Raw genomic sequence first — 23,081 nt, forward strand, 5'->3', positions numbered from 1 at the left:
GGCACAGGCAGCTGCTAGAACAAGGAAGAGGAATAAGGAATTGGGTCTTACACATGAATAAACCTGTGGAGATACTAAGTTCATTAATGTTCTTGTTGGCAGGAATCAGAATGGCTTAGAAGCAGCCAAGTTGAATTACAGGTTTGATTTACCTAAGAGATACATGTTCTGCGGACATAAGCTTTTTTTTTTTTTGCACCAGCCTCAAGGCAGGCTTGAGATGAAACAAAGTGCAGCCCTTCCTTTCACAGTAAGATTCAGTTGTATTTCCCTGTGGTTTCTCTGTGGGGGTATTTGAGCTGTCTAAATGAGAGAAGAAAGAAAACGGTTTTAAAAGTTCAAAAGTGTCAGTTTATCACTAGCAAATAATGGGCACAACTAAATATCTTTACTCCTAAAAAAAAAAAAAGTGCCACAACACATGAAACACATGAGTAGACTGAAACAGGAAAGCACATATCACAATGTCAGGGATTCAAAATAACAGCATGTAACTTCATGCTTTAGGGAGATTGAGGTACTGCTCCGTGGCAACTAAAATAAATGACCAGTATGGTCAACTAATATTTGATAAGGAGCCAAGAATACTCAATAGAGAAAAAGACAGTCTTTTCAAGAAATGGTGCTGGGAAAATTGGATGTTCAGATGTAAAAGAATGAAACTGGACCACTACCATACACCACTCACAAAAATTAACTTAAAATGAATCAAAGACATAAATGTGAGACCCGGAGCAGGGGTGGCTAGGAATTAGTTGAAACTCCTAGAAGTAAACACAGGAGTAAAGCATCTTCACGTTGATTTGATAATTAATTTTTGAATATGACACCTAAAGCACAAGCAACAAAATAAAAAATAAACAAGTGGGACTACCTCAAATCAAAAAGCTTCTGAAAGAGCAAAGAAACTATTAATAAAGTGAAGAGACAACCTATGGAATTGGAAAAAATATTTGCAAACCATCTATTTGATGATGGGTTAATACCCAAAATATAAAAATCCTCAAACAACTCAATAGCAAGAAAATCCAATAACCTAATTAAAACATGGGTGAAGGACCTGAGCAGGCATTTCTTTCCTTTTAAATGATTTTATTTATTCATTTGAGACAGAGAGAAAGAGATAAGCAGGGGGAAGAGACAGAGGGAGAGAAAGTAGACTCTCCAGTGAGCTAGGAGTCCAACATGGGACTTGATCCTAGCACCCAGAGATCACGACCTGAACTGAAGGCAGATCCGAGCCATACACTAAGTGAAATAAGTCAGTCAGAGAAAGACAAATACTGTATGATCTCAACTTGTAGGTGCAATCTAAAAAGAAAAAAAAAATGGAAAAAGAGATCAGACTTGTATTTACTAGATGCAGTGGGTGGGGGAGGATAAGGGAGGGAGGAGGTCAAAAGGTACAAACTTCCAGTTGTAAGTGAGTACAAGGGATGTTATGTACAACATGATGACGGTAGCTAGTACTGCAATATGAAAAATAAAAAGTTGTTGAGAGCAAATCCTGTGAGTTCTCATCGGGAGAGAATTTTTAACTTCTTTCTTTCTTTTCTTTTTATTATGTCTATAAAAGATGGATGTTACCTGAACCTTTTGTGGTAATCATTTCACAAAATATGTAAATCTAGCCATCCTGCTCTAAGCCTTGAACTTACACTGTGATATATGTCAATCATTTCTCAGTAAACTGGAAAAAATGATCAGATCATTGTAAGGATATGGGGATGTCACCATCCAAACCCTTTCCACTTCAGGGCATAATACAATCTGTCGTCAGCTCAAAACTGTCATTGGGCAAACCAAGACATTCCTAACCTCAGTGGGAAGAGGGGCAAAGGAACCTAAGGAGAGGAGTGTGCTGTGAGCGAACTGTAGGTCGTGGACACAGACGGTGAAAAGTAGTTTACACAGAACAATTTTAAAGATTTCTTTGGTTTAGTGAAATAGGAAACTTTCTGTAAGTCCTATTCTGAAGATCATTCCTGTCTTAGTGAGGGCTGATTGTACCAAAACACATGGAGACAGGACAGAACCTATGTTCTTGGTTATTTCCAAATATGTAAAATCCCCAAGATGTGCTCTTTTGGCAAGGGACATGGCAATTTTTTTTTCTTTTTCTTTTTTCTTTTTTTAAATTTCTATTTCTTTTCAGTGTTGGTAATTTGGTTTTCATTTCTAGTGCCAACTGCAACCAGTTGTTTCTTTTGAAGCTTTAAACTTAGGTCCAACACCGAACTGTTCATTTCCTTCTGTCTTCTGCTTTTGCTTCCCCCATATCTGTTGCCAAAGTTAGGCTACCACCCACACAACTGCCAACCCAGAACCCAGGAGTCATCACGGGCTCCTCCCTTTGCATTTCAGTGCATGCTTCCCAGTCTTACACATTACGTACCCTAGTTAGCAAATTAATCCTCCCCTCTCCTCTTCATCCCTTCGCCACCATTACAGGTCATGTCAACATCCTAACTGGTTTCCATAACCCTAATTTCGTGTTCTGTCAACACTCCCACTACCCTTCTGGATATTTCTGGCCCTATTACTCAAATATGAACATACCACCACCCTGCTTATTCTTGAAAAACTTTGTCCCTTTACTCTTGTACTCCTTTGCCTGCAATGTTTATCCCTCCATGTTCTTACTCTAGCTGACTGGCTTTTACATTTAGCTTCAGAATAATATTTTCTCCCTCAAAACTTTTCTATCAGGCTATGTTGGGTGTTTCCTCTTTTGTGTTTATATCACCTTGTAAATAACTTTATTGGAGCATCTGCTACATTGCTGTTATTGTTTACATGTTTATCTTCTCTTCTGACCTATGAATGGAAAGGAAGCTCTACTTCCCATTCACTATTGCTGCTCCTACACCTGGCACCCAGAGGGGGCTTACTAAATTGATTTATGCTGAATCAGTGATTCTTCATCTGGAATTACCTAGGGAACTTTTAAAAATACTGAGGCCTGGGTTCATCCCAGACCAATCAAATTGAATTTTGGGGGTTAAAGCCCAGGCACTTATAGTTTTAAAAATCTCCCTAGGTGATTTTAATGTTAGTGGTTGAAAACCACTATGCTAAATCATATATCTGGAAATGCTAGTTAAAGCTGTACCAAGAAAACACAGAGCTTGAGGGTCTTTTGTGATTTATTTTTTCAAGGACACTTTATTAATTACCTCTGGCTGAGTAACAAATGATCCCAACATTTAGCAACTGAAACAACCAACACTTATTGCACAGCTTCTTGTGGTCAGCAATCTGGCACAGTGGGGCACAGGGGTTCTCACAAGGCTGTCTTCATGATGTCAGCTGGACTGTCAAGCCTTGACGGAGGGAGGAATAGCTTGCAGCCAAGTGCGTGCACACAGTTATGGTAGGATTCAGTTCCTCATTGACTGTAGGCTAGAAGCCCTCTCCCATTCCCCTGCCTCTCCGGAGGGTAGCTCACAACATGACAGACTGGCTTCCATTAAAGTGAGCGCGTGAGAGGGCAAGATAGGGTGAGCCAGATGGAAGCCAGAATCTTTCTGTAATCTAACCTTGGAAATGACATCCTATCACTTTTACCAGGTTCTATTAATCAGAAGTATGTTATTAGATCTCGCTGAACTAAATGAGAGGGAATACAACAAGGGTATAGATACCAGCAAGTGGGTATCATTGGGAGCCATCTTAAAAGCTGCCTACTACAGATGTTTAATGATACTTGACTTAAAAATTAACCTACTTTAAAGGAATCTCAACCAGAGTATCTTAACATTAGGGGTATACATATCACTGATTTCTTTGTAAAACCAACTGAACTTGCTTTGACAGAGATGAACCAAAAGTAAGCTGATAGGTGTACTTTTTAATGAATTTATATTTTTTCTTTCATTATCTAAGGACGCATCAATTTAAGGCCATTTAGACAAAATAATGTCAAAGCAAGTCAGCTTGCATAACTCCAACTTTCACATAACCTTATGAATTAGGTCAATGTGCTTTCCAAAGATTAAAAGTGCCCCTTTCTTTTTCCAAACATTTCCCCAGTTATTCAAGTTCACAAAAAACAGGGCACTTTAAAGATTTAACATATAATTTCTTTTTAGTGAAGGGCAGTCAACAGTAAATCTAAAGGCAAAATACCAAACAAAATAGACAAATTAACGTACGGACTATGTTAAGCTGAAGAGACTAACCAACTTAACCTGTCATTTTAAAGGAGAAAGCCAGTGTACTGCGTAACATTAAACACTAATCTTAATAACCAAAATTTAAGCCTTCCTCAAGGATACTATCAATACAAAAGGATCCATTCATCTTTGGACTGCTTATTATTCAATGCTAAGGTGGAAAGTTGAAGTTGTTTAATGATATTTACCCAAACTGCACAAAATAGTAAAAGCAAAAATAAACTGAAGTTAAAGCACAAATGGCTGGCATACTTGAAGTCTGATGTTAACAGCACATTTACCTCAAATCCTAACCTCTTAGTTTATATTTCAACTACAAAAATCACCTCCCCCAAATCAATTAGTTTTGACGTAGAAAGTGCTAGCCTCAGATTAGGAGTGCTGCATTTAATAACACCTTTTTCCTTCAATCATTTCCTAAAAATATTTGTTAAAATATTAGTAGGTCATAAAACCGGATGTGAGTCTTTAAATATTTATTTATTTATTTATTTATTTATTTATGGATGGGAGTTTTTTTAAAGGATGTAATTGCTAACACAAGGTTATAAATGATGTCACTGACAAATTGTGCTTTATGAGTGGGCAGAAAAGCTTAAGAACAATCCACTGCAGTTTGCCTTTTAAAAAGAGATAAATTGTACCATCAAGAGGAAAATCTTTCCTTTCCTTCAGCTGAGGTACCAATTCTTAGTGCCATGATTATACCTGCTAAGAACTGGTGGATAAGGCCATGATTAGCTACTACTGCCCAACCAATATAAACATTTCTGTGTCACCTGTTGAGTTACAGCAGAAATGAAGTTTGAAGCCACTACCCTGGACTGTTGAAGCTCTATGGCCCTTTAAAACCCTGTGGGCCATCCAGGTCTCCTGGCCTACACACACTATTTGGGGCTTTAGTTTGAATTTATTAATCTTGCTTAAGGGTTGACTTTTCAGCAGCCAAACCAAGAGACTGGAAACAGATGGGTCACCTAAAATCCTGTATTTTTTTTCCTGCAAAATACTATGAATTAGCAATGCTAAAAACGCCTTCCATGTATTTCAGCTTTTTTTTTTTTAAGATTTATTTTATTTATTTATTTGACAGACAGAGATCAGAAGTCAGCGAGAGGCAGGCAGAGAGAGAGGAGGAAGCAGGCTCCCCACAGAGCAGAGAGCCCGATGCGGGGCTCAATCCCAGGACCCTGGGATCATGACCTGAGCTGAAGGCAGCAGCTTAATCCACTGAGCCACCCAGGAGCCTCTGTATTTCAGCTTTGAGCAAATGAGTATATATATTAAAGACAGTGGCACAATTGAGGGTTACAGAAGGGAGGGGAGTGAGGGGATGGGGTAGCTGGGTGATGGGTATTAAGGAGGGTGCGTGTTGTGATGAGCACTGGGTGATATATGCAATTAATGAATCGTTGAACACCACATCAAAAACTAATGATGTACTATATTCTGGGTAACAACATAACGAAAAAAAAAAAAGACAGTGGCAGCCAGGAGTCTTTCTACTGAGGAAATTACAAATAAGGAAGAGGGAAAGAACAGAAAGTAGTGATAGACTGCTACTGAAGGTATCAAAATAAACTAAGTTTTTAAAAAAATATTTTACTTATTTATTTGACAGAGATCACAAGTGGGCAGAGAGGCAGGCAGAGAGAGGGAGAAGCAGGCTCTCCACTGAGCAGAGAGCCTGATGCGGGGCTCGATCCCAGGACCCTGGGAGCATGACCTGAGCCGAAGGCAGAGCTTTTAATCCACTGAGCCATCTGGGCACCCTAAAATCATAGTTTTTTTTTTTTTTTTTTTTTAAGATTTTATTTATTTATTTGACAGAGAGAGATTACAAGTAGGCAGAGAGAGAGAGAGGAGGAAGCAGGCTCCCTGCTGAGCAGGGAGCCCGATGTGGGACTCGATCCCAGGACCCTGAGATCATGACCTGAGCCAAAGGCAGCGGCTTAACCCACTGAGCCACCCAGGTGCCCTAAAATCATAATTTTTAACAGGTATGAATATAGCCATTTGTAGGTGTGTCGACTGCTGAGAGGGACTGCAGCCAATGACACACTAGTAGTGTGAGCAAACCTAGCACTCCAATCTTGGTTCCTGCTTTCCATTGTCCATGAAAAGTAAGCAGGGCTCCTTGAAGAAATGACTGACTTCAGGGCTAGGGAGGGAAAGTGTAAGATGTACCTTGAATATCTGATTGTACCAAAAAGAAAGGGCTCAAATTATATTGAGTATATGACACATCTAAGACTTCTGACATATACAGGGAGTATTTCTGGGGCTTTAATGGTCAAATGTGGCACAATTAACAACACCTAAATAAATAAAATGATAGTAATGGATTTAATCTGTTAACTAAGAATCCATGAGGCCATCTGTTAAAAATAAATGAACAGGTTAAAACACTTACTTTATTATAATGGCAACAACTAATAAATTAGATGGAATGATGGTTTTAGAAAATCAGTTACTCACTCCAGTAGGGACTTGGAGGAAGGGCAGGTTTAACTGTCCCATGGCCAGGTATTGTCTCTACAGGGCTCAGTGACATGCCAGGAGCTATTTCTCAATAGCCATACAATCACCTGCTGCAGATGGCATGACCTTACTCCAGAATCCTAGGGGCCTGGATTATGATTTTCCCACTGAACTTGCTATACATTCCACACTGCATTTTTTTCCCACCACTGATAAAACTAAAGTTTGCTGGATCACAAGGTCCAGGTGTCAGTCAGGGCTGCTTGCACCAAAGCTTCCACCTGGCCCAGGCCCTGAGCCCCACTCAAAGTTGGCAGCCTTCTATGTTTCTTGGTGTAGGCGCCAGCATTATTGCTTGTTGTGGAGTGTCTTGTCTCCAGAAGGAAAAGAGGTCAACAAAATGTTCTACTTCTTTGTGGTAGGGGCTGCACAATCTTTCACTATGGTTATATCCTGCATTCCCCTGACAATTAGATCTCCAAACTTTACTCAAGTGACTGGTCTCTCAGTTTCATAGTGTTTATCTCCTATCCTTGGGGGTACATGTATCTCACCAAGGTCTTCAGCATAGTAGCCACCTCTTGCTCATCTGTCCAACCACATGATGCTGTCAACAAAATGGACCAGTGTAGTGTCATGAGGGGGGAATCAGGCGGTCCATAATCTTTATATTATGGCTGAAGATGGGAAAGTTAACATAGCTCTGAGGAAAAACTCCATCTAAATGAATAGTGTTGGGGCGCCTGGGTGGCTCAGGGGGTTAAAGCCTCTGCCTTCGGCTCAGGTCGTGATCTCAGGGTCGAGCGATCGAGCCCCACATCGGGCTCTCTACTCAGCGGGGAGCCTGCTTCCCCCTCTCTCTCTGTCTGCCTCTCTGCCTACTTGTGATCTCTGTCAAATAAATAAATAAAATCTTAAAAAAAAATGAATTGTGTTGACTGTTCTTTGTGAAGGTGAAGTGTTTGTTTCTGATTCTTTTTTCTAATTGGAATGGAAAAAAACCACAATGCCAAATTAGTGACACACCAGGTAGGAGGCCTTCCTAATCTCTTCTAGCAATGAGGGCAGCACAGAATAGCAGCTATTCTAAGACTTACTACTTGGTTAACTCAGCAGTAGTCCATAGTAACATAGTAACATAATACAGTTTATTTAGGAGCTGGACTGGTATATTAAAGAAAGAGAACTGGGACCAGCACTCCTGTATCTTTTAGGTCTTTAATGGTGGCACTAATCTTCATTGCTCCCCTAAAATACAATATTATGCCTGACTTACTGTCTTGGGTGAGCAGTTTCAGAGGGTTCCATTTGGCAACCCCCAATATAACCCCTACTCCACAGACCAGGGACCCAATGTGGCAGTTACTCCAACTGCCACATAAATAAATTCTAATTATGCACTTGAGGCCACTGTGAGACTAACACCTGGTCTTGAGCCAGAACACCTGGTCTGGTAGATGCTCATTTTAACAGGTAGGCTATAATGTTGCTTAAAATTTCCAGATACCAAAATTAACTCAAATCCTATGACTGATAGTCCTCAAAATATTATTACCCTTTCCCTAGTGCAGTCAATTAGAGAGATGGTCTAAGATGGTCTAAGCCTTTATGAAGAAATGTCATGTATTTATGTACTTTCTGTGTTGTGGTAGGGTTCTTCTTCCTTGGGACTCATCCACATACTCAGTTCTAGACCTGGAAACTGTGCTTTGCTTTTTCAGGGTCATAGATGTTAATCAGCACCCTCATGGACTGCCCATCTATTTTGCCCACAGGGAGACTATGCACTACTAGCGGATTCTAGAACTCCTTGTGGGTCAAGCTCTTTTGGATGCAAGAATGACCCTGCCAGTTATAATTGTGGCCTTCTAGCTTCTGGCTGTTAAGCAACACCACCTGGCTTCCCTTACTTCAGGGCTCTTATTATTGCCATGGATGTTAATAAGCCAACTCTGTGGCTGCTTCACTTACCTCCCAGGCTTGCAGAGGACAGCTACCACCAAACTTCCAAGTGATGCTTAAGTCTCTCTCACCAGTACTCTCTGATGGCCTTGGGTGAATGATGAGATTCTAGTCCATCTCACGGAATACAATCCTCCAATTGATCATTTGGATTTATGCAAGTTATCCATTCCAGCATGCCCATTTGCTCAGCCTCTTTATTCCTTGCTCCAGCCTGCCAGTGTAACTCAAACATTTTTCACTTTGCTGAGATTTAACCCAGTTATTGTCTTGGTTATTGGTTGTTATTCGCTTGGCAACTATTAAAAGAGAAAGGGGGTAGAGACGAAGGGCCACTGCTTTGTGGGCAAAAGGCATCTGCAGTATCTCCAGGAGAACAAACATGCTAGTTTTTACTAAAGAACAGCTACTTTTGCTAGCCCAGAGGGAGGGGCAGGAGAGTCCAGCAAGATGACCCTATCCCTTGATGTGCCTGGGTGACTCATCAGTTGAGTGTCTGACTCTTGATTTCAGCTCAGTTCATGATCTCAGGGTTGTAGGATGGAGCCCTGGTGTTGGGCTCCGTGGGAATGTCTGCTTCTCTCCCTCTTCCCCTCCTTCTGTCCCTCTCCCTGCTCGTGTTCCATCTCTTTCTCTCTCAAATAATGAAACAAATCTTAAAAAAAAAAAGAGTCCATCCCATATTTAGGACCCTAGATTTCCCCACCTTCACATTAACAGAGCTAAACATTAACTAAACATTCAAAGCTCAGAAGTCTCTGGAGTTCTGTGACATCAACATTGGCTAGCTCTTCAGCATGTACTTCAACCGACTCTGACCTTCTAGGTGATAAAGGCTACCATAGGAGACCTCCAGCTCTAAGTTGTTAACAGCTATTTCTGTTTTCATTCTACAGTACTTATACAACTTAACAGTAATAGTCAACTCTATTCTCTTTGTAGATGTTATTCCTCCCCTATTTTTCAAATGCCTGTATATCTACCACAGTTCCCCTTCACTGGGACATTGTCCCGGGCCAACGCTAGTGAAATCTTTAATAATTAATCTGTAGGCTTATGCCAGGGGCAATGAGTGCTCCACCTACCAATCATGGTGGCCTCTTTGAGCAAGAAATGGATGAACCATTTCTAAATCTCAATTTTACCATCCCAGAGCCAAGATGGAATTAAATGTGTAAGTTTTTTTTTTTTTTTTAAATTAGGGAAAGTATCTGTGAGAGGAAACAGGGAGGGAGCCCAAGAGACTGGGTGAACTGTCATACAATGATGCAAGTCTGACCCTAAATGAAAGAGAGGGAAGGGTAGGTTGAGTAGAAGTGTTCTAGATGGCCATGTAGCCTAAGGAAGGCTTGGCAAGGCAATGGAGGAGTCCTTGAACTCCAGCAGGCCATCATGGAAGTCTTGTGTCTGCCAAAAACAGGCCCTAGTCTCTGCCATGCTTAGTGAGCTGCAAAAGAAACAAAGTCTTGGCACAAACATAGTGACGGATTTCAGAGCACAGCAGCTGGGGTCCTTGGTCAATTAATTAAGCTTCTTGTAGTGGGGGTCTGTGAGGCACATTCTCACAGTAGTCTCATCATCCTAGCAAGAGGGAGAGCTGGAATTCAAATTCAGTAGTTTAGTTCCAGAGTGAATACTGCAAACACTACACTAAGATGGCATCTCTTAGAGCTGCAAAGGACTGAAATAAATGGTTCTCTATCACGTTGGAAGATTTATTTGGCAGCAGGACTGGACTGGTAAGAATCATTAGGCTCCTCTAAAGAGTCTGTACTTCATTCAACAGACAATAAAATGGGGAGAGGGGGCATATTACAGATTAATGTACATGAATATATTCCATATGCATTGCATACACATATGAATAATTTACAGACCCATATGTAGCTTTAGTTTCCTATAATATAAAACGGTTAGCAGACTTGGAAATAGTTGCAACAAACACTGATTCCTGCACTACATATGCGGTAAGATATATTACCCTGCATATATATAAGATGGTCAGAAAGCGTTGACAAATCACTCATGCCATCTAGATGTAAAGATCTGGGGGGAAATGGATTAAGATAAATTCGTTTTCCATCACTCGGTATAAGATCTTACTGTGGCACAAAGCTATCAAAAATTCACCTGATTTTTACTACGTTATTAAGAGTTTTGAAAATTATACTCTACCATTTTTTAATGCAAAAGCACTCTTTCCACTCATACTATGTGTCAAATAGGCATTTACAGGCTAAATGAAGAACATAACCACTATTTATAACATAATTCCCTGGGTATCTGTGTAAGCTCCCAAAAATCAATTTACAGATGAATTCTATAAAATATAACCTTTTATAAAAAGGAGACCACACAATTATTCATTAACTAGTTAGTATTGGAAAAAAGCAGGTAGTCTTAATTCTATTTTATGGACATGGGAACCCAGCACAGAAATAGTAGATGATTCTTTCACTCCACATCATAAAAATAAATATGAACCTAGAACTAGAGATGAAATCAGATTCTAACACACCTATATTCACTACTAATACAAGTGTACAGTATAGCCCTGCAATAGAGTATTAAAACCTAGAGATGAAAAAAATCTCAAGAGAACATTGGTTCAACTTTCTTTGTAACAGCAGGCATTACTATTATCTGCTTATTATAAAGAATGGAAAATTAGTTGATCAAGGTCAAATCTAAAAATTAAGTAAAACTCCAAATTCAAAGCCTCTAGAAACTCAACATACGCATCACTACTATTTATTACTTCAAGACTACATATGTGAATCTGAATGGAGTTTTTAGATTTCAGACTGTTTCACTTCCTGACTTAAAGCCTAAAAACATAAACTGTAAACTCAGCAAGAGCAATTTATGAATTTGGGAGTAGGATATGTCTCTAAGTGATGGTTTAGGGAACATAAACCATATATATTTATAGTCTGACACAAGTAAATTTTGTTTATTTTTCAAACTAGGTTCCAAGTATACACATTATATTCCATGGGCTATTAAAGGCACAAACTAAAAGCTTTTAGCATTAGACTTTGGGATGCAATTCCATACAATGATCTCCTATGTTCCCTAGTTTTAAATGATACAGTTATAATACAAGATTTTAAAGTAGACATAAAAATTATAATCAGTGAAAGAAGTTTACTAGCAAATAACGACTTGTTACGTATCAAAGGTCTCTGTTAAGTCTGAGTTTCAAACACCTGATAAACAGGCAACCAAATTGTCCCTTATTTGACCAAGGACTTATCTTACTAAATTAACATATATAATAATTACAGATAGAAAATACCTGTCCTACGAAAAATGTGTTTAAAAAGAAATGCAAGTATGCAGGTCAGAATAGGTGTTAAATACGAACTTCAAATTTGGTTCTTGAGCATCCTGACAGTCAAATCAAAGAGGCAAAACTCTATCAAAGTGGTTTCCAAAAGTTTTTTTGAATCACATTCTAATGTATCTTATATGGGACTTTATATAAAGGGTACTCTATGACATGGAGAACAATGTCCCAGACAATATCATTGAACAAATATGTTAAAATACTTTATATGGTTACTACTCAAAGTAACTCACCTTGTTTAGGTGAAGATATCAAATCAAATTCTACCCAGTGAAAGTGATATTGCTAGGGGGTGCTTTTGTAATACATACGATTTTTACACTGAAGGATTCTTTTTTTTTTTTTTTTAAGATTTTATTTATTTATTTGACAGACAAAGATCACAAGTAGACAGAGAGACAGGTAGAGAGAGAAGGGGAAGCAGGCTCCCTGCTGAGCACAGAGCCCAATGCAGGACTCGATCCCAGGACCTTGAGATCATGACCTGAGCTGAAGGCAGAGGCTTAACCCACTGAGCCACCCAGGCACCCCTACACTGAAGGATTCTTAGACATGGATTAGTTTTCCCACTTGGGATAACAATTCTTATTTAATGGCTAGGAGACTCCCGAACAGACAACAAAAGTAACTTGACAGGATTAATAAAATTTCATCCTTTAGGGGCAGACCTTTAATTTGAATTTCCAGATTCAGCAGGGAAGTTTAGTATCTCACAACTTCAACAGCACAGACTGCAACCTAAGGCTTCACAGGATTTATCGGAAATTCTACCTTTCCAAAATGATGTCCTCTATTCACAAGGAATTAGCTGCATGTTCATGTACAGTACATTCTGAAGATAAAGAATTGTAAACAGTGTTTCAGTGTTACAAAAACAGAAATACCTAATTATCAGCACTTTATGAAAAAATTCTGTAAATTACCCAAAGCAGCAATATATAACCAAACACACTGAATGTTTCTGAATGTATATAAGCAGCCCTGGGCAGCAAGGAAAAATCAACAAGTCGTATCTGCTGTTCAGTCTAAGTATTTCTCCTGCAATCTGCATTGGGAATAATGAAGCTGGAAAATATTTAGAGAGAGCATCTAGTCTGCATATACACTTTTGCCCTATTTTCAAAGATCCCTATATATAGATACTACTAGCACTAATAGTCTATTTTCCTTGTTACACACTTGGAAATTATTAGGCAACTAGTATTCTTTCATTAACAAGATAATCACAATTACTTTATCTTTCTCCAAACACCTTACCTACTCATCTTTAGACAGGGGCAACCATTATTACCCTGAAAACATACTATAACTGTTTAGTACTTTAATACAAACTTCATAACTTCCCAAGATTTAGGTTATTTCATGATTTGTTCAAACTACAAATTAAAGTAAAACTAAGTTTTATTTGTGGGAGCAATGCTGTATCTTGGAATCATTTATTCAAAACAATATTCTTAGATACTGAGGTAACTGATCATATATGGCTCACCCTCTAACAGGAAAAACAGACAAACTGGTAAACAAGCTGTCAGATTGGAGTGCTATGAAAAAAAAATTTAAGTGTTAAGGGGTAGAGAGGGGTTTTTGTGAGGAGGTAACATCTGCCCTGTAAAGATGAGAATTATGTTCCAAGCAATTTTTGGCTGAAGTAGGTTTAACTAGTTATTCTACTATATATGCATTCCTTCTGAATTGTTTAACCTTGCACTGCTCCCTCCTGAATGTTCTTATTCTTAATTTGGAGACTAATTCTTCTAAAAGCTTTTCATTACCTCCTTAATTGGTGTATTCCATAAGTTTAAGAAGCATGCCTTCTATTTAAAAAAAAATATATTCTATAACATTAGGTCATTGTTTCAGTATATGTTTCTTCCAAATTACATTTAATAATCTGTGAAAAATAATAATATTTGAAAAAAAAATCTTTGTGTTACTGGATAGGTCTACACGAATATTCTAAAAAATAGTAGTTTTGTGGTTCTTTCTAAGTAAAACAGACTGAAAGCAAACTGGCAGAGTGGGACCCATTCAGAAGCTGAGGCGGATGGGAGGATGGGAAACACAGTTAATGATGGCTTGGTCTAATAGTAGTAAAAGCCTAACAGAGGAGTTAGTTGACAGAGATCACGTATGTGTGATGAAGAAGCAAATCAACTGGCAAAGTTGGAGAGAACCTTTTGCACCACACTAGCTCTTTGAGACATGCTGCCACCACCTGGGCAATAAGAAATTCTAAAGTATGGAAAATTTTTGATTGTGATAATCAGTTAATTAACAAAATTAAAAAATATACTTTCATTTTATGAAATCAACATTTTTTGACAAGTCTTTGGATATTAAGGAAGAGCAGGGATTTTGGCCAGATGGGTTTAAAATCCTGCTCTACTCCTTTTCAAGTCTCTGATTCCTTATCTGTAAAATGGGTATGAGAACATTATCATTTGGGGTTGTTTAGTCTCAGGATTAGTAATAATAGATCTGAAGCATCTAGCCCAGTGCCTGGTATACAGTGAATACTCAATAAAGAGCTTTTAAGAAATTATTATTCTTCAATATGATCTTGCAAATATTGTTAAGACCTGATTGTTACTTTTTAAATCAATAACTGTGCCCTTTAAGAAAGGTATTTTCAGGACGCTTGGGTGGCTCATTCAGTTAACTGTCTGATTTTGGCTCAGGTTGTGATCTTGTGGTCCTGGGATAGAGCCTCACATCTGGCTCCTTGCTCAGCAGGGAGAATGCTTATACCTCTCCTTCTGCCCTTCCCCCACTTGGCCTGCACCCGCGTACACACTCTTTCAAATAAATAAACTCTTAAAAAAAAGAAATGTATTTTCATTATGTTTCAATGAAAGGAAGAAAACAACAATAAAATTTAGGGAAGAAACCAATTTCATCAAATTAAGTCAAATATGTGAACTGTTACTGCGGAGAAATAAGCACCAAATGTTGAGCAGGTAGGAAAGTTCTCAAGATCTTTAGTCAAGTTTAGGTTTTTATAATATAATCTTATTCAGGTTTTACTCATTCATGATTTTTTTTTCAACTCACAATTTTGACATAAGTCAAGGGGAAATGCAACTTTGTACCACCAACAGAAAAATACTTTTTACTCAGTCCCCAGCATTGCCACACACACACAAAAAAAAGACTTTTTAAAACAAATGACAGAGTAGGGTTTACCTTCTCAAGAGGAAAAAAAAAAACGGTTAAAATTTTGTAATGTTCTTTTTTTCAAGATAACTAGTGTGATGGGGTGGGAGGCACAATACACTACACAGGAATTATGCAAAGACAAATCCTTAATAGTTAAAAGCTTTGTTAATTTGGCTCAAGTTACATGGGTAAGATTTCTTAAAAAAAACACAAGCAGAGCTTATTTTGTTATTCTAAGTTGGCATTCTTAAAGGCATTTGTGAAAGAATAAAATCCAATTGAGGATCTTTTCAAATAAAGAATAAGACCTTAAGAAAATTTCCACTAAATTCCTTGTTCTGCTGCCACTTCCGAAGCATAAGTTAGAAAAATGGCCAAGCCCAGTCCAACTGACAAAACCTTAAAGCTGAAAGAACACCAGAGATGACCTAGTGTACATTCCACATAAAGAGGAAACAGGCTCAGAGTGACTTACAGTGTATACACATCAGCAGTTTCACAATTCACAAGACTCCTCACTACAGAATATAGTGCACAGTATCTGAACCAGTCTTGATACCATCTTTCATGAAGGCAATGCAGGTTGCATGAAGGGGCTCAGCTGTGGCAACCCCTATTACTCCTGGACTTGCATTCTGTTCTGGAACTGAAAACTAGGTCAGTAGTATTAGGCTGTGAAGGCAGGGTCGAGACTATAGCCAAAGAGCTACAGAAGTTTCTTTCTTATGCACCCTTTTTTGCAGCTCACGTCTCCAGTGCATTTAACAAGGGAAGCAGCAGAGTAAACTACTGGGAAGGCAGTAATTGGGTATGTTGTGTATCCATAATTAAATCAAAACACACACACACACCTTGGCCTCTGGAGAGAAGGATGTTAAAATACATCCTGACCCCCTCTTGCAGTTACTATTTTAACCAGTTTTTTAGAGCTCACATAGTTCCCTCTAGTAAGTGAAGTTTTTGGTATACACAATCCAGTGACCAAGTCTGCTTTTTCTGGCTACTACAAGTACAGGTTAGGTCCAAGCAGCACAAGCTCTGAAACCATCATCCAAGTTTTCAAACAAGAATGAGTAAGAAAACAACTGCTGCTAATACAACATAGAAACATTAACATATGCCCAACGAACAGTATTTTTGATCACTAGATTATTTGCCAAAAGCCTGTTCCCTGGTAAACAGTAGTTACTGTTGTTATATCTAAACTAGTTATGCATGTCACAGCTTGCTCCTCAAAGAACATTCTATAGTCTCTCAAGAATAAAAACCTGCTGTATTTGGCACACAAAAGTGAAGAGGTCTTGCAACATTCTTGGAGGTAGTCGAACAGAGCAGTTTGGTGCAAGCAATCATAAAATTTGGTCACCAACCAAACCAGAGTTAATCTCTCAGTTCCTGCAGATTAGAAGACAATACTAAACTCATTCTTTCTGCTTGTTGACTTTTGCATCCCTTTGTGTACTGAAAGAACAAGTATCTCTGGGAATTCTATGCCCAGTTTATTTACCGAGTACTTTGGGCAAGTACGGTTCATTTCGTGTGGGTGTGTGTGTGTATGTGTGAAATGAGTTAGGTTCTCAAACTAAAAACAAACAGCAAAAATCCCCTCTTCACCCAGAACGGTTGCATTTTTCCTTAGTAATAAGGTTCGGTGGAGCCACCATGGTCCAGCTGCTTCACTGTGGGCAGTACGTGACGCTTTAACTATTGTCCAACCAGAAGATGAAGAGGGGCAAAGGGTGGAGTGTGAACCGGGAGGAGGAACTCGCCAGGTCCTTCAACAGTCTCTGTGGGACCCTCACCTTGACTTCGGGCGGTTTGCGGAGACCAACTCCTTTCTTGCCGCCGCTCTTCAGTCTGTTTCCAGGGGCTACATACATCACCCACCGGGGCCCGCCATCAACGGTCTGGTTCCAGCAGGGCAGGGAGCTGTCTCCCGGCTGACATCTGGGGCAGAGGGCCGACAGGGATCCGGATTGCCTCCTGGAAACTGAGTCCACCCACGCCTCCTTCGCTGGCCCCTTCGTCCCGGCAGCAGGCGACGGTCTCGGGCTCCCCGCCAGAGGCGAGACGGGGCGCCGCCACACGCCCGGCGTGGCCTCACCTGCCGCTCCCCGGGTAGCCGGGCGCCGCCCTCTCCCGTCCTCCCCGCCCCCGCGAGTCCCCGAAGCCCAGGTCCCGGGACCCGCTCAGCAATGGCGCAGCCGGAAACTGGCCCCTCGACTTCCTCAGGCCCACTCGGGGCTGAGGCCGGCCTGTGGGCGGGACGGGAAAGCCGCGGCTTCCGCCTTCCTGCTTCCGGCCTGGAGGTGAGTTGGGAGTAGGGGTCTGAACCCAGGGGCCCGGCCGTGGTGTAGGGTGGGCTGCTGGTGACCCTTCTGCCCGCGTTCCCGGAGGAGGTGGCCACGGCGCCGGCGGACTGGGCTGTGGCGGGACCAAGTCCGGATTCCTGGAAACCACCCGCTTTCCGAGCCCCGCACCTCGGGCTATTGCCCGCTGAGGCCGAGGGGTGCTTCAACGTGGCCCCTGGGCAGGCGGCCGGATGGGATAGTAAAGCAGGAATGAGCAAGCGCGAAGCAGGGATGTCCGGGACGTGCGGATCGCGGTGAAGTACTATCCCGGGCAGCTTCAGGCGCCGGGCAGGTCTGGTTTGGAGATCAAGCGCGGTCGACCCTTTGCGGAAAGAAGAGTGATAACTGATTCCTCCGAGTGTGGAGACACGTGCGTTTGGGTCCGAAATTGAAGTGCACGGGAGCTTTGTGGCCTGTGGACGATAACTTTTTTGTGTTAACGGCTAAAACTTAGCCGCAAACCAGGTCCTTCACTTCCGCGTTACTCTTTTTTGCATATTGCCGTAGTTAATTCATTACCGTGCTGCAGAGGCTTGAAGGAACAGATGGGATCTCTGTGTGGGCCTAAGAATTCAAGGGCAGGGGGCGGAGGCTGGACTCTTTAACAACATACTAGCGGCACTTCAGTGTTTTCTGTTGAAAATAGGAAGAGACCGGTGGAAGGATATTAAACCCAGTGGTAGTTTCCTTGAGGTAATGGGATTGTGGCTGATCTATATATTGTTCTGGTTTTCTGTAAAGAACACGAATTGTGTAATAGGGAGACCAAAAATCCTTTAAAGAATAAAGTGAGATGTAGAATTTTTAATTATGTACCTAACCTTACAAATTAACGACTTTTTTAGTATAAAAAGTTAAAAACCTAGGAATGGATGTGCTGTAACTTATCAGTGAATTAATTTGTCTTTTTATATGTCTGTGAGCTTCATAATTTTATTTTTGAAGTAACTTAGTGAACTATTTGTAATTACTCCAATAGGATTTTCTTAGAGTGCCTTTGTAATTGTAGTAATGACTTTCTTCAAATTAGGAAGAAATAGGTATTAAATGTCCATAATGTGCCAGGCAGTTTTACATGTCATTTATAGGTTGCAAGTAGACAGTTTTGAAATTGTCCATTTGAAAGTGTTTTAAAGTTATCCTGAAAGTTGTGACTTAAACTTTTTTTCTTTTATCTTTTCTTTTCAACCCACCCAGTATGTAAAATTTAAACCTTCTCTCACGAGTGTATGGTAGAGCTAAAAAAGAAGACGACAAACAAGCAAGGGTCATCTGAAATTGTAATTGGCCCATTAATAATCCCAGGACAAAGTTGGAAAGAAGTACTCAAGCATAAGGTAGATGACTTTAAATCCCAGCTGAAATTGTGGTTGTATGTACACCCATTCGACCCAAGTATTCTTAATTTTCACCTTTGAGTAGAGGTCGACACAAAACGAAAGGTTGAAAAGCCTCTGAGGCAAAATAGAAAATGTCACTCAGATCCATACCGTCCTTATTTATCAGATTGCCCTCCCATACCAACTCAGTGGAACAAAATGCATGGCACCTGTTATGGTAATTTTGTCATTAAATTATGTCCTCGGGTGCCTGAGTGGCTCAGTGGGTTAAGCCTCTGCCTTTGGCTCAGGTCATGATTTCAGGGTCCTGGGATCAAGTCCCGCATCGCGCTTTCTGCTCAGCAGGAGCCTGCTCTCCTCTCTCTCTCTGCCTGCCTCTCTGTCTACTTGTGATCTCTGTCAAATAAACAAATAAAATCTTAAAAAAAAAAAAATTATGTCCTCAAGGAGGAGTCTCCAGAGCCGAAAGAGGGCATAAAATAGCATGTCATTTTTTGCTTGTATCTCTTTGCATGTGAATATGGATATTTCCACGCTTCCCATACCCCGTCCTTTTCATTCTTAGAAACAGCCCTCCATTACCTTCCTTTCCCCAAGCATTTCATGTACTCTGTGGCTTGTCCTTTTCATACACCAAATTTGATGAATCATACTTTGGTTAATTAGTACTTAATACTAAGTCTGTGTCAAAAAAAATAACAGGATTCTGCTTTTTTCTGGAATGAGTGCTTAAGACATTCTTTCAAAAGTCTGTGCTAAATAAAATTTGTCTTGACTACAAAGAATGCATAGTCCCTATGACAGATTCCAGATGGTTTTTACTTTTAACTTCTATACCTTAAAATCTTTTAAGTGTTACCCTAGTTTGTTTCATCTTAACTGGAGGTAACAGTCCATATTAAGATAGTACTAATTGATGGTTTTTAAAAACAAAAAGCTAATCAGTAATAACAGAATTCTGAGTTAAATAATTGTATGATGTAACTCTTTCAGAATTTGATTAATCACGAAGTCTTTTCTCTTGTTGCCCCTCTCTTCTCTTTTCCAAAGACGGCTACAAAGATGTTTGATATAAAGGCTTGGGCTGAGTATGTTGTGGAATGGGCTGCAAAGGACCCATATGGCTTCCTTACAACAGTTATCCTGGCCCTTACTCCATTGTTTCTAGCAAGTGCAGTACTGTCCTGGAAATTGGCCAAGATGATTGAGGCCAGGGAAAAGGAGCAAAAGAAGAAACAAAAACGTCAAGAAAATATTGCAAAAGCTAAACGACTAAAAAAGGATTGAAGGAATGAACAAACAGGCTATAGAACCAGAAGAACATAATTTGGAAAATTAATGCAGTGTTGAAAGGACCCACTAAGGTTTCTTTTCTGGTTTTTATGGCAGTAATTTCTTGTAAACAAAGTTGGAGCACCTGTAAGAATCATGTTAGTTGTGACCTCTACTGCAGCAACTTTTAGATTTTGGTGTAGAAGTCTGTTGACAGTTACTGTAAACTGGCATTTATTATGCTATAAATTCTTTATAATTGACTTAGTCATTTGCCACTTTGCAGCTTATATTCTGAATTGAAAACAGCCTGTGGAGAAAAATGCCTATACATTATGAACTCTATTCAAATAATGGCTTAGAATAGGGTCCTGTTCAGGACAAAGGGAATTGAGAATGTAAAAATCAAAACTGTCCTGAGGTGAAAGTGTGCTTTGGCTTAAAAAGGCATATATAGTATATTATTTACATCTTTTATTATTATTGCTTCTTTCTTGGAATAGAATAATTTCTGGCTTTCTCAAAGCCACATACTAACCAATGACCATGTTTTGCATTTTTCTCATTAGCCTTTGAGATAATTATCAGACATTCTGCCTTTTTAAAAATCTCGTTTTAGAAAGAATTCTCGTATTGGCTATGTAGAATACCACCTACCAGATAGAACAGTTTTTGTACTTGTAAACCTGCCATTTTCTTAGAGATGTCTTGTTGAGTAGAATAACACTATGATTTAAAGCTTGCAGTAAAAATGCCAAACTTTGTGTTTCCTTGGAACAAGTTTATTCTTTATTGTGCCATGTAGAAATGTAAAGTAGTTAAAATGTCTTACCACATAATTTGTTCATTATATAGATGCCACTTTTCTGTTTTTATTCCAGTCTTCATTTTAATTTATCTAATAATGATATTCTATGATCAAGCACGTTCATGGTGGCAATTAAAATTTCAGACTTCTCGTAAGGAATTCTAAAAAAGTAATAGTTAAGTCCTATTGCATAAGTGGTAAAAGTTTAACATTTGGAAAAATTTCGTTCATCATACTAGTAATTGGGTGAAAAAGGCAAATTGTGTCAAAATGAGAATGTGTTAAAATTAGAAATAAAGAGCTAAAGGATATTTCCTTCAGCTAAGTAGTATAACTGGAGCTTTTTACTATTAAACATGGCTTTTATAAATGCGTGTCTAATAATTTTATTTGCTGTCAGTATATAATAGCTAATTAATATTTTCCTCACCTCTGATAATGAATTTTAAATTACAAAAAATTGTCCACCAGCTTTAATTTAAAAGTGAAACTAGATACTGAAATAAATTTGATACTTTTTTATAAAGAGCTCCTGGGTTTTTTTTAAAGGGGGGTTAATAATAAAGTAATTAAATTTAAATATGTTATAGAAGTTAGACTTTTCACAGGGTTTTGAGTTTCATTTCTAACTAAAAGCCTACTCTAAAAGCCTACTTACAAAAGTTAAGAGCAATATTTCTCAACAATGAAAACCTAAGGACTCCTGAGAATGCTTCTGGACTGGTCTGAATACTGCTTAGTACTTTCACTTTAGGTTGTCAGTTCTTGGGTGTTGCCAGTGGAATGAACGTATTGCAACTTCCATTTCATTACTTAACCGAGGTAGGATATCTAGTGATCTTTTTATTGGCACTGAATTTTTTTTTTGGGGGGTGGTCACTGAACTTTTAATAGTTGAAATTACCATTGAAATTAAAACTTAAAAATATGCTTCTATAGATCTACTTGCCCTCCTGGGTCCACAGAGCACAGCTGAAGAAAAACAAGGTTAAGATAAATCTAAAATGTGTTTGGGCTTCTGCAGTTAAGCTGTTCGTTAAAGAAATTTATATATGTAAGTCTTGCTTATGGCCACATTTTAGAGTCAAATATCGAAGCAAAAGATATATTCACCATAATTTTTAGTTATCTACTAGTGCTGTGTTTTCATTGGTTTTCTTGTTACAATTTAAAGATATTTAACTGAAATCTTTTTCTATAATTTCTTTAAAGTCTTAACACGTGCCAGTTTTTTATTTGACATATGCCATTTGTTTCTTTAGCTTTAGCTTTTCCAACCTTTATGGAGCCTTTTTTTAATATATGTGAGATCATTAGGTTTTATAATATGGATGTCTATATGTTTATGTGTATGGGAGAAATGGGGGGATGTAAAATAGAATATTATGAGGGCTGGGATCCTTCAGAAAAATCAGTCTTTTCTCACTGCAACAAATAGTACTATTGATGAAAGAATGTTTTATTATTAGCTGTAATACTTCCTTTAAAAATTGCCTTTTGTGCTGTTTCTGAAGTTTTGAGAACTAATTATAATCAGTTACCTTTTTGTGGCTGGTTTTGGGAAAAACACACGCTGCCTGTAACAGACATTTTACTCAAAAAGAAGAAAAAAGTTTGTGTGTCAAAATTTGATTCATACTATCCATGTGACAAACTTCAGCATGGTATCACTGTGAGATATATGAGTATATAAGTATATGAGATATACTTTTTAGTGCACCATTTTTTGCTTTGATTTCTTGAAATTAGAGTAAGCAAATGAAGTAAGCTTACCATGCTGTGAGCTGGAAACCAGTGTTGAGATAAATTATAATTAGCAGCTCCTGACCCATTCGTTCTCTCCTTATACAGAATGTAAAGGGGCAGGGGGCACTTACAGCTCATCTGGTATTACATGAGAGGAAGTCTGATTCCTATTCATGATTGTTTTTATGTCTGCAGTTGGTTATAGCATCACTTGGGTTTACTTCATATCTGGACTATATACATGTACATGTGTGTATATTTCTCAAACATATTAAAACAGATTGCATGTTCAAAGACCACAAGTTTGGGATATATAAAATAGGACTTAGGGTTTATTCCTATGTGATTTCTTGGAATCTTTTAACTTAATTTGACTATTATAGACTCTTCTCACTTCTGTTTTTTTCCCCAAGGAACACACACACAGTTTAAGAAAGCCTG

General features: G+C 39.0%; 2 protein-coding genes across 8 annotated transcripts in view; one reads left to right on the forward strand and one right to left on the reverse strand.

Annotated features, from left to right (window-relative positions):
- The window catches only part of NDUFAF2 (NADH:ubiquinone oxidoreductase complex assembly factor 2), a 357,071-nt gene that overhangs the window by 92,575 nt on the left and 241,415 nt on the right, over positions 1 to 23,081 (reverse strand). The gene's annotated exons all lie outside the window — the stretch shown is intronic.
- On the forward strand, positions 10,325 to 21,420 carry SMIM15 (small integral membrane protein 15). 5 transcript variants are annotated; one of them, XM_082725914.1, is made up of 3 exons: positions 10,325 to 17,432; positions 18,672 to 18,811; positions 19,865 to 21,420. In XM_082725914.1, the coding sequence occupies exons 2-3, from the start codon at positions 18,704 to 18,706 to the stop codon at positions 20,099 to 20,101; spliced, it is 345 nt and encodes a 114-aa protein (XP_082582040.1). In that variant the 5' UTR covers positions 10,325 to 17,432; positions 18,672 to 18,703; the 3' UTR covers positions 20,102 to 21,420. The 5 variants fall into 5 exon arrangements, with proteins under 5 accessions (XP_082582040.1, XP_082582039.1, XP_082582037.1 ...); XM_082725913.1 differs by having other exon boundaries at positions 17,427 to 17,844; XM_082725911.1 differs by lacking the exon at positions 10,325 to 17,432 and adding an exon at positions 17,433 to 18,167.

This window comes from Mustela nivalis (assembly GCF_964662115.1).
Source record: "Mustela nivalis genome assembly, chromosome: 3".
NCBI lineage: Eukaryota > Metazoa > Chordata > Mammalia > Carnivora > Mustelidae > Mustela > Mustela nivalis.

What these genes read in the sequence shown, in the direction of transcription:
- SMIM15 (XM_082725914.1), top strand. Translation starts at nt 18,704, where the DNA reads ATGGTAGAGCTAAAAAAGAAGACGACAAACAAGCAAGGGTCATCTGAA. An exon ending in AAGAAGTACTCAAGCATAAG is followed by an intron (nt 18,812 to 19,864) that starts GTAGATGACTTT and finishes TCTTTTCCAAAG; the next exon opens with ACGGCTACAAAGATGTTTGA.